Source organism: Thunnus albacares, chromosome 8 (genome assembly GCF_914725855.1).
Source record: "Thunnus albacares chromosome 8, fThuAlb1.1, whole genome shotgun sequence".
Lineage (NCBI taxonomy): Eukaryota > Metazoa > Chordata > Actinopteri > Scombriformes > Scombridae > Thunnus > Thunnus albacares.
Genome location: NC_058113.1, coordinates 5,788,772 through 5,800,937, shown reverse-complemented (window position 1 = coordinate 5,800,937; position 12,166 = coordinate 5,788,772). Strand labels below are relative to the sequence as shown.

At 42.6% G+C, this 12,166-nt stretch overlaps 1 protein-coding gene across 1 annotated transcript in view; it reads right to left on the bottom strand.

Annotated features, from left to right (window-relative positions):
* Positions 1-12,166, bottom strand: part of LOC122987031 (E3 ubiquitin-protein ligase RNF19A-like) — a 36,733-nt gene that overhangs the window by 14,579 nt on the left and 9,988 nt on the right. Inside the window, exon 2 of the mRNA XM_044358629.1 lies at positions 969-1,971. Within this exon, the coding sequence (XP_044214564.1) occupies positions 969-1,687 (719 nt within the window). The 5' untranslated portion in view covers positions 1,688-1,971. The remainder of the gene's footprint in view (positions 1-968; positions 1,972-12,166) is intronic.

Sequence of the window (12,166 nt, the reverse complement as noted above, 5' to 3'; positions counted from 1 at the left end):
ACACCCTGGACGCACAAGGACACATCTGATGGAAGAAAAAATCTAGAGAAAATACTGTATGTAATGTTCAGGGCTTAAATGACAAGATCAGTATGATCTAGGGCTGTAGTCTGCTGGTCGACTAGTTGGTCGATATGCTTATTCATTGGTCGAATAATCTCTGTGTTACTTTCATAAGGAGAGAAGTGCTACATCAACAGCCTTCCAGGATTAATCCATTATTTCCTGCGACGGGAGGGACAGACAAATTACCTGTAAAAACGGGGGTGTATTCAAAAAACCCCCATTGTTCTCAGAACTTTGAACTCGCCCAAACTAATGGAGACTGCTGGGTCTAACTGTACTCAATATTTACTGAGCGTTTATTGAACGTACTGAACATTTACTGAGTCAGTGTTTCTCCTATAGTAAAAAAAAAAAATTTTTTAATGCCAAAATTAAGGCCAAATATCCATTAATTCGGAAATCAATAGTTTTTAGGAGTCTGTGCAGCACTGTTCTGGTACGTGAGTCAACCTCTGTGTCCTTGCCTGGGAATCTATTGGTAGCGTAACTCCATTAAGGAATAGGACATAGTATGTTTGCGTAGCGAGATGGATGCGAGCGGAGCAGAGGAAAAGTTTAGTAGTAAATTGTCAGTCTGGCAGTGAAACAGTTAATAAATTCTAAAAAGTCATGTCTGTTGTTTCCCCAAGTGCTGGAAAAGTGAAGGGGGTTAGCTCCAAAGTTAGCAACAATGGGTTAGCCTAACCTGAAGACGCTAAACAGATAAATAGAGAACAGAGAAATGTGTGGCTGCTGAGTTCACTGTACACTCCCATTACCCCCCTGCGACTAATCAATTTGTTGAAGATTATGTACGATTTCAGTTGACCAAGATTTTCTTTGGTTGACTACAGCCCTAGTATAATCAGAGTGTACGTCACTGCTGCTGTGTTCATGTGCTTTTATTTATTTTCACTTCTTACCCACAGTCCGGCGCAGGGCACCAGCGGCAGTCAGGGTCAGCCACCAGCCACCTCCTCAGCATGAACTCCTCGTATTTCTCCATGAGCGCCCGGTCACCCAGGATCATGCGGATGTCGTGCGGGTTGAAGCGCTCCGAGCACTCAGGGCAGCTGATGTTGACACGTGACTCTGAGATCTCGATGCGCAGGTACTGGCGCAGGCAATCGATGCAGGAGCGGTGGTGACAGGTCATGATGTCAGGGAAGCTCTCCCTGGAGTGGTGCAGAAGGCACAGCGGGCACTCCAGTAGCTCTGTCCCCACCCCACCCCCCACCTTGGAGGAGGTGGAGGAGGAAGTGGAGAAAGAAGGCCCTGAGGCAGATGAGGTGGAGGCAGCAGCAGTAGCAGCAGCAGAGGCAGCTCCGGTCCCAGCCACAGAAAAGAAGGCAGAGTTCTTATCATTACACATCTCAGAGTGGATGCTCTCGATGCTGGCGATGCCATCCACCCCTCCCAGCCCTCCGGGTCCAGGGTACTGGAGCTCTCGAGACCTTTGGCGCCCTGATTTGGGCTCCCGTCCTCGCCGTCTGAAAAGAGAGGCCAGGGAGAGGCGTCTCTTCTTGGGGGCCTTCTTCACAGAGGGCAGGGAAATGGAGGAGGCAGTGGACTGCAGGTCCCTGTCAGAGCCCATCACCCCACCACTACCACCACCCAACTGCTGGTGCTTCTGCAAGCTCATCTCTCCGGAGGGAGGGGAGGGGTGTGCCAGCGGGGAGCCAGGGCTGGGTAGCCTGTCCCTCACATGTGCAGGGAGGTCTGGGAGTGGGATAGGGCTGGGAGAAGGGGTAAGGTGGTGGATGGGGGAGGGGGAGGGTGGTCCAGGGTGGGGGGACAGGGCTCCGGAGGGCCCGTCTGCGTTTAAGACATGGTGGCTTCTCCTGATCAACCTCGTGGTCACATCTAATAGCCGGATTTTGGCGGAGGGGGGGGGGGTCACCTGCTGTGAAACTGATGCAACAGAACCTGGAGAGAATAAGAGAAAAGGGTTGTAGAAAAAGGCAAGAAAAGGTAAGAGAGAAGAAAGAGTAGGGGGGGAGAGAGGAGAAGTGAAAAGATGTTAATACACAGTATTCAATTTCAATATGAGAATACGACAAAATCAGAAATGCAGTCATTTTTCATTCAGACATTGTTAAAGGTTAAAAGAAATGACTCAAAGTGTAGTAAACTAAAAAACAAAATCAACATTTCAGTGGTGGACAGCAGCAACTTCATCTTCTTTTTTATCAAAGTCGATCAAAGACAATAAATCAAATCACATCCTGCAGTTCTGAAAGAGGAGGAACATTATTCATTGCGTCTGACAGTTTGGTACATGGTATCGCTTTCTCTAAAACATATGGAGGGAGGGGGGACGAGAGAAGAGAAGAGGATAGGAGTCTTATAATTTTCTCAGCTGCAGGTGCACCATTCTGTCAAGCATATGTGTGTGTTTAGCTGAGGTAATAACGGCGTATTAGACTTGAAGAGATGCATGTGGGTGTCCAAAAACTGACTGAAAATATGACAAGAACACAGTTAAGCACGTTCTCTCCTCATCAGTCTACGCCCTACATCCTTTCTCCCCTTCTAAACAAACAATTTAGTCTTGACATCACATTTAAGTGGTAAAACAGCAGGTCTAGTCCAATGTTTCACAAATACATCACATGATTTAACTCAGCCATCTCCGTGACAACTGAGCAAACTCTATCCACTGATGAAGACCCTGAAGTGAGACTGAAAGCCTGGAAGATGCCAGTTACTGGACCCTGAGTTTAAATTATTTTGTCAAAATCTAATCTGGTCTGCTGATGGCACATTAATGCCATTTGTTTAACTCCCTGAGCTCAGCCTTACAATGCTCAGCTTATACAATACACACTGCATTATTCCAATGTACTTGCTAGTTCTTGACACTCTTCACTCAGTCAGTATCACAGCTGGCAAAGTGCAAGTTTGCATAGCCATCAGTCAGTCAGTCAGCGACAGATCTGGGAACAGAGGACAGAAGGTTGACAACCTTGGACTGTATTGACGCAGAGAGACAGCGCACTGATCTGTCTGGAAGATCAACAGTGACAAGGCTTGGTTCCAGACCGTCCTCTGCTGATAGTGAGAAACGGCAGGAAATGTGAGATAATACATGTCAAGAGTTGAGGAGGGTTTGCCTTGGTGGATGGGTTTCTGATGCACCAGCAATTCAGGGTACAAGTGTAAATCACAATTGGTTGTTGTACGAATGGATCATATTAAGTTGAAAAGCAATAAACAGCCAATAATATAGACTGTATATAAAGATGGACGACATGACAGCTCCCAAAAAGTGAAGCCAAAACATCTCAATCACCCCCAGCAGTGGCTGGTTGATATATAAGTCATAAGTCCGGCCCCCTCCATGTTAGCAGATGGGATGTGAGCCAAACAAAAAAATCAAAGTGCATGTTTTTCCAAAAGATGGTTTCTGTCATTTTATGTTGAAGTGCTCATTTTTCTGATAAGTTTCTTTTTAGTTATTTGACGATATAAAAAGGGCTTGTGACTGACAGCTGTGATTGACAGCTGCTCTCAAACCTCCGTCAGACGAGCTGAGTGACCGCAGCAGTTTCTGATAGAAGACACTGATGTTTGTTTTCATTTGTGATTCACTACCAGCTGTAGCTGCTAGTTACTGTCTGGTTTTGGCTGGTTTACCTCCATCGCAGCTCACTTGGCTATTGGCAGTGGGGCAGCTGTCAGTCAAGTTGAGGGACAGGTCCCTCAGGCAGTCGTCCCGCTGCCCGACTCTACTCTACTCTCTGGTTTTTAACATAGCTAACCAAGCTCTGCTAACGCGGTGAGGAACACGTTTCATTTCCTGTAACAATACAAGTCTCCCATTATTTAGTCATTTAATACAAAGCAGGTAAGTTGGAAATGTTGGGTTTTCATTAGCAGTAACATAACACAACTCTGATACAACTTTCTGAAGGGGGGCCTTAAAGAGACAGGAGCTAAGACTGTCTGTTAAGAAACAGAGGCTCAACTGAGGGGCTGCATAAAAGGCCAGTATAAGATAAATAAGAAGTTTGAACTGTGAATCATGAAAAGCTACTCTAGTGGAGTGCCAGAATAAAATATAAAGCTGCAAATGAGCATAATAGGTAGACAGGGGTCAATGTTTTTTTCAAGCATAACTTGGCAGGTACGGACATGATTGCCGATACGGAGATCACACCTATGACAAACTATTACAGAAAAAGACAAAGACAATTCACAACACTGAGGACTACATTTTTTATCCTTAAAAGGCCTGGTAAGAAGGCAGGCTCTTCTGCATTGCCAAGTAGATGAGTTAATTTCACAATTTCCTGTATGACAAAACATAATTACTCCTCTGTACTGTGTCCATGTTTAAGTGGGTATTTGCGCGTTTATGTGTCTAGTCACTCCACAAAATGATATCAGGTCAGATGGCTTCTGAATCAATCTGACGAGTGTTCTGTCCACTTGAGAATTTCACACATTTGAGAGGGTGAAAGAAACAAAGAGCCAAAGAGAGGGAAACAGAGAGAGACTGTGTGAACTACAACAGTGTACAGCTGCAGAGGCAAAAGAAGCTACAGCCTGTCCAATACCAGATTTTGCGGGTTAGGGCTATTGTTTTCATTTGAATAATGCATACATTCTTTACACCACTGCTCAAAAGCTACAGTAAAAGACAAAACATTAAAGTAAACATTATTGAATGTAGGGCTATGCAATATGACTAGAATCTCTCTCGATATAAATCATTTCATATCCAGATAACGATACATATTACGATATAGCACATTTTCTGTAAATTCAATGAAAGAATAGTTTATATAAAATGACTACATGGAAAGTCCTATTTCTTATTACATTTTGAATTATATACTCGACGAATAAAAGGTACTGACAGATATTTGATCATTTTTCTCCTTGTATTTAGAACCTTGGTGCAAATTTTCAATTAAGCATGTGCAAAATACATATTATTAATCTATAAATACAAAAATTTGAATAGAAACATAATGTTTGACATGATTCTTGCATAGGTGGTGAAAGAGGTTAGTGGTGTTTGAGTCTGTTGTGGGGACCAGTCTGCAGCATAATTAGCAAAATAAGGTTTTCTGGTCCGTGTCAGACTTTTCATACCCAAAACACGTCGATGCGACAGAAGTAGCCCCTCTTTCAGGTACGAGCTCCTCGTTTAGTCCTGGCTGGTTGGAGTCCTTCTCCTGTTCAGAATTACTCCGTTCTGTGTCACGTTTTTCTATCGTCAAACAATATATACCGTCATATCGCCCTAATTGATTGCATTATTGTTTCCTCATTTGTGATTAGCCAACTCAAATCCTACATGCGTCATTCCGTGACAAAACAGACAAGGTTGTTGCAGCACCGTCTCAGATTTTGTTCAAACCTTGTCTATATCATGAATGGGTCACAAAACCAAGGTCTTTTCAAGACATTAATGCCCAAACATGGCTCCCCAGACAAGGGTTATTGAGAGTGTAAAAATTTAAAAAAAAACATCAAGAGCCAGAATATATGAAAACATTGAAATTGAACAAAAATATTTTATAGGCCTTAGTTTTGGGACCCAAACATTATATAGACAAACTCTGAACAAAATCTGAAACAGTGCTACAACCACTTTCCTGGATTCTGTCTGATTTGACGCAGAATGACCCACAAAATAGAAATATAATCAATGGAGCCTTCAGAACAATCTATAAAATGACACTGTTTCAAGATCACCTTGATGACTTTTTTACTAGAGAGACTATGGACACTGTGCTAGGCAGGTCCTTGCACGCAAAAAAGATTGGATTTGAAATGAACATCTGTACTGACCGGGTAATTCTGTCTCCTACACAGCCTTCTGGAGATTTGCTTTGAGAGCTTTGTCCAGAAGGAAAGAGGAGTAACATGTACCGTTTCTGAGGAAATCATTAAACAATAAACACTGATTGTCTTCAGAGGCCACCCCTTCTACAAACCCACAAAGCAATGTCGAACTGCATCTGAGAAGGAAGATCATCTACACTCAGGCCAAAGAGAAGGGCTGAAAAACATTGTTAGTCCAACAATGACACTGTTCAGGGGATGGGTAACAAGGGTAAACCATTGGTTTGTACCACTGCTTGCTACACCACTGTACTCTCTGATTCTACAGTGTTGAGTGTTGTGCTTAGTGGTTCTGGAAGTGGTGATGAGGGAGGCAGAGAAGGAATGTCTGTTATTTTAGGAGAGTGTTGCTATTAAGGTCCAGCTTGCATGTTGGGTGTCCATCCCTGAATGAGTATGTGTGTGTTTATCTGTGCCTTTGATTACACCTTGGCAATGAACCATGCTGTGGAAACACACACAGAATAGTGCCACAGGACACACACGCACCCATAAACTACCCATACCAACTAGAGAGGTGTACAGAGCATGCTCTCTAACACATACTGTATATGTGCATACTATACCAGCACTTACAGCAAATGCAGTAAAACAGAACCAACAGAAATCTTTCAATCTGCAACACTATACCAAAAGATCAAAAGCAGAAAGCAGCACTCGGCACTGAGCGCAGCAGCTGCAACCAAACCACTGACACTACCAGCACCACACTTCTCTGCTTTTCTGAAACACATGCTGTTCTTTCTCCAGACAACCTCCCTCTTTCTTCTCTCTCCCTCTCATTCACACACACGCACACACACATATGAAGGCGAGAGACAGTTATCCCCTCTCTGTTCCACAGCCCTGACTCCACTTTGACCAGCAATGAAAACAGGAAACTCTGATGTGGTGGGCAGGGCTGGCCTTAGCATCTCCAGCACATATGGAAGGAGGCACGGGATTAAGGAACAACGTCTCTCCCATAGACACACACACACACACACATGACTTTTCCTCTCTTGTTATGGGGTAAACACATACAAGTCAACACTTGGTATTCTCCTGTACACACATTTCATATGCACCTAACATGGTAGACACAGTTTGTCAAAGTTCCTGACATTTTTGCTACAAAGTACAGGGATGCAAAAAAAGGTAAGGACAGCAGCTGAAACTGGAATATAGGGGTGCAGTGTGTGGTATAAACAGAATGTGAAAGTCTAATAGTATTCATTCAACCATGAAAAGATGATTGCAGGGCAGGTGCTTTATCCTGACCTTGATGTCTGTCACAAGGCTACCACTGCGTCTAAAATCTGCCAAGAAGTGACTGCCTGAGCTTATCGCTGTTGAGCAGATAGCTGTGCGTGCGTGTGTGTGCGATGAGAGGAGTGATGATGCAAGTAGACTAGGCCAGCTGTCTGATCTGAAGGCTCTGGCTAGGTCTCACTCACAAAATGAAACACCTATGTCAGCTCATTGGCTGCGGGCTGTGGTCAGCAGTAAAGGCTTTTCTCATTCAGCGTGCTGATTTAAGTACATTAACACAATCCAAATCTGTCCAGTCCGCCTGAACTCGGTGAGAGAGAGCTCAGAGAGGCAGAAAGAGTGAAGAGAAAGACAAATAAAGGAAAAGGTGAGAGGACAGGCTCGAAAAGAAGTAACAGAAAGAGGAAGACATAAAAAGGATGGAGAGATGAATAACGATGGAGGGTCAGGAAAATGGCCATAAGGTGCCGAGAGGTGAAGAATTGTTAGCTCTCGCAAAACAAAATCCTGCTCTGTCATTTGACAGCTTTTTTCACAGCTACAGTACATTCCTCCTCATAAATGAAGTGACAGTACTAAAGAGGAAGCTAGCAAAGATGTTAAAAAGAAAAAGAATGGGCAGAAAGACAAGGAAGAGAAAGTAAGAGTGGTCTCAATATCTTAACATTCCCAAAACCTCTCAAATAACAGATTATGTTTCACCTATAAGTATTGGCTCACTAATGTAGCTGCACACTAAGGACCAAATAACATACTTTTATGGCTTATAAGAAAACACTTTGTTGAAAAGGTGAGTGGCTCTAGAGGAAAGGCTTGGGATCAGTTTTCATAGTACATTTTCTGACAGATATGAGCAATATTGGTGCTGAGATCAAACTTTGTAGAGAGACACTGGATGATGAAATGTCAATTTTTTGTAGTTGTGGAAACTACTGATCCCCTGCAGGGAAACTGAATTTCCCAATTGTGGGACATAAGGTAAGGCCAGAAGTAGAACAGACACACTCCACAGGATGACTATGACATGAGAATAAAATGATGGTGCACACTGGACAGAAGAACAAATCTGAACTGTGCATGCATACTATTGTGAAAAGCAAAGAAACAAAGGATCTATGCATGGTGTTCTGAGGTTTGTCCCAGCTGTGGACTGTTGTAAAGTCTGAACAGTCTACTCAATAATACTGTTTGTTACAGCAGGATGAATAACCTCAATCAGAGCACATTGCATAAACATTAGAAAGGAAAATATGAAACTGAACACAACGTAGAGCCAGCCCATCCGCTAATAATTAAAACTAGCTTTTGAGGATGATCAGCATCTGCCATTCACACTCACTTGCAGTTAAACATGCATGTGTACATGTACCTACGTAAACAAGTGTGTAACACACACACACCCTCCTTCTCTGACTACACATCCCCCAAATATCAATAAGGAGTTTGTTTACACCTGATGCAAGACAAAGCACCCACATTTGACAGGCTGTCCTTAGCTGCTGTAAGAAACTGTCCAAAACCGATTAGTGAAAACCACATGAGGTTCCAAGGAACAAAACATTTGTGTTGTGGAAAAACAGTGAAATTCTTGATCTCATTTGAGGTCATAGGTGAGATCACAATCTCTCTGAAAAAAGCCACCTGTTAATTGTCTTACTTTAAAGGAAAGAACTGTTTTTTTACAGATCCTATTGTGTATGTTGAGTCAATCCAAATATATATTTTTAATATATCCAAAAATGGCAGAGAAAATGCAATTTGCCAGCCATAACAACAGTTTCTACTCGCAGCTGTGCCAAACAACAACATAACTTTGACAAAACTGTCAGGTGATGACATGTACACTGTGACAGATTAAAGCAAGTTTTAGGTCCCCGCAGGCTGATTTTCAGACTGTAATAAAGGGAAACTGGAAACCAAAGGGTCAATGCAAGTTTTCCCACCATAAAACAACGTAGTGATGGCACTCCATAAAGGAGACACAGGAAGTCACTTGAATGCAAAAGTAAACATTTTAAATCTCTCAGTGCACATACACTTTATAGCATCTTTAATCTTGTGTCTGATGACCATTAAAGGATTGACCGCCGAGAATATTTTTGACCAGTTACGCATGTTGGTCTATAGGTTTATTTGCATACATACTCTGCTAACGGCAAGACAATTACGTGTTTACATCTGATCTTCTTTTTGAATGGATAAAGTACCGGTCCTACACAGAGTGTTGCATTATGGGTTGTTTGTAGCCCTAATGTTGCTAGGCTCACGGGTGTCTTAAAGTCTGTCTATAGTGTAGTATATTTTCAGGAGAATACAGTATTTAGGAACCCATTATTTTATAACATCCAAGGTTTAAATCATTTTTTATGGCGGTTACTGCAATGGTTTGAATGACTTTGCTAATTTGTGCTATAAGGAAAAAATATCAATACTGCAGTAGTCTAATAAAGCATATGCAGGAGGGCACAGAAGTGCTATACTGCTAGACACAGAGTTTGACTACTGCAATGGCCACGCTACTTAATTAGAAAAAGGCTATCAGTAATCTTGGGTAATCACCAATTCAATGCTGACGCGAGTAGGTCTGGGGTATGATACAAATGAGTAATACAGAACACTGTAGATAAGAGTGTGGTGAGAATTTCTGTGTGCGTAAGCGTGTGCATCATGAAGAACAACAAAGTGAGAAAGCAGATAGAAAGATGAGAGCTGGTAGACGTGCCAGAGCTTTCCTTGGGGACAGAGTTCATTAGGCATTCCAGAGACGAAAAGATCCAGTACTGACCTCAGCTGACCTACTGCAGCCTGGGAGAGTACAACTCTCACTGAGCACACGCCGAGAACCATGGTACGCTCAACTTTTACACGCAACACAGATTTAGTGTAGATTTGTGATTTTCCCCTGCATTAAATGTCTACCGAAATCCAGCTACATGAATGTGGAGAAATATTCAGGACAGGTTCATATTATAAAGGATTTAGCCCCAAACTACTTAAAGAGCGGTGAAGCTGCAGAGCATACGATGAGAAAATAAGTATTTCAAATGTGTAATATTTTGATGACAGTGGTGTAAGTGAAGGACAAAGTACACCAGGCATATACATTTTGAAAATCAGCAATTTTGTAATGATGATGACCTCACTTATCATGGCAAAATGTGGTCTGACACCCTCATGGTCTATTTTAAACATTCCTAAAAATTGGTATGTTTTAAGTGATACATTGCACATATCAAATATTCATAAGATGTGTATAGCATTTACTTGAACACCACAAATAAAGTAGGCCTATGAGGTCATTTAATCATCACTGTCTCCTCTGTAACAGTTTCTATACTATCAGCTTTAGCAAACAAAAACACATTTCAACAACCTATGTGTTGCAAAGAGTTAAGTGGCCCACTAAATATGAAAGGACTGGGAGCTTCTTACTCAACTACTTTGAAAATGACTCATTCATACAATAACATACACACACATAAAACAAACCTACTAAACAAACAATCAGTTAAAGGACCTTTTAAGGTTCCCATTGAGTTATTTTCCAACTATGTTGACACACTGGTTAAAGATAAGCCTGGTTAGACCAACTCTAAATGGAAATTGTAAAGGGCAAACCTCTCCATATCCAATCCTTGTCTTTTTCTAGGCCAGGGAAGGTAAAAGCAGCACCTTTCTTTAATCTAACAGAAAGGAGAGGACCACCCTGGGTGACTCAGCAGTGCAGAAGAATGCCTGCCATTCCACTCAGTTGATAATTAGACCTGGGATTCTACCGAGTCTAAACTTAGCTAGCAGAGACTCACTAGTGAGCCGTGTTTCTATAAGCGGTAAGCAGCGTGTGTGTGTGGAGTTACATATGACTGGGGCAAAGGAAACCACCCACAAAGAGAATGTGAGGTCTGTATTACTACTGCCTGCCATGGCAGTGGTGCAGCGACACAATGTGAGATTTGTTATCCTATTACACATTGTTGGAACACATATAGAAGCGGCACAAATCAAACACAAGGACACAGATATACAAAGAGATAGAGATACATCTACGGACAAGCAAAGACATAATAGGTTCAAAGAGGGACTGATAGATGGACAGGTATACAAGATCAAGACAGGGACACAACAGTGGTGACAGGCTAGAATGAGACAGACAGGCAGACAGATAAATGTGAACAGTGAAACATGCAGCAGCTGAGCCAGTGTAGTCATCCAGTTAGTATCACTCCAGCTGCATTCCTGGCCTGCCTGTCTCCTGTGTAATGCTGCCTCTATGCACATTCCTGAGCTTCTATGGGGCTGGGGACAGTCAATGCATTAGTGAGGCTTCCACTGCATCATGAACAGACACAGAGCAACCTCCTGGCGGGCAAGCTGAGCAGCTATTGACTGATGTGGGATGAAAGTCAAACAGTGTCTCTCTCTTCTCTCTCTCTCTACTAAAGTGTGGAGCAAGCTGAAAACTGAGGGTGTGGTCAATGGCTACATCTAAATGACAGGTTTAACCTTGCACTAGTGTTCAGATTGTTGCCTATAGGCAACAAATCATCAAAAACCTGGTCACGCAATGTGTTTTGGATCTGCAGCTACAACAGACAAAAGAAAAAAAAAGGGTGCATACAGCAAGCACAATAGCAGTGTTAACAGGGAAGCCATTGTTGAATGTACAAAGAGAGGCAAGGCAAGCCGACAGGGAGAAGAAAAGGAAAAGTTTCCAACCCCAACAAAGCCAGTACAGTCTCCAGCTGCCCCCCTCCTCCCAGACTTCCCCTCTTTCCTCCCTCACTTCACTTGAGAGGGGAGGAAATGAGGTAAGCATCCTGGCATTTCTGCTCAGCTGAGAGAGCTAAGAGCTCAGGAAGAGGGTGTGAAATATGAAGGAATGAAATGGTAAATTGGGAGTATGTGATATATTTCCCCGGTAACCCTGAGAGAAGAAGCAAAAAATACAACTATAACTGTAATTTTGTGCATGACCATATAAGATATTTGTCAAAGATATTTGTCAACTGGTAGA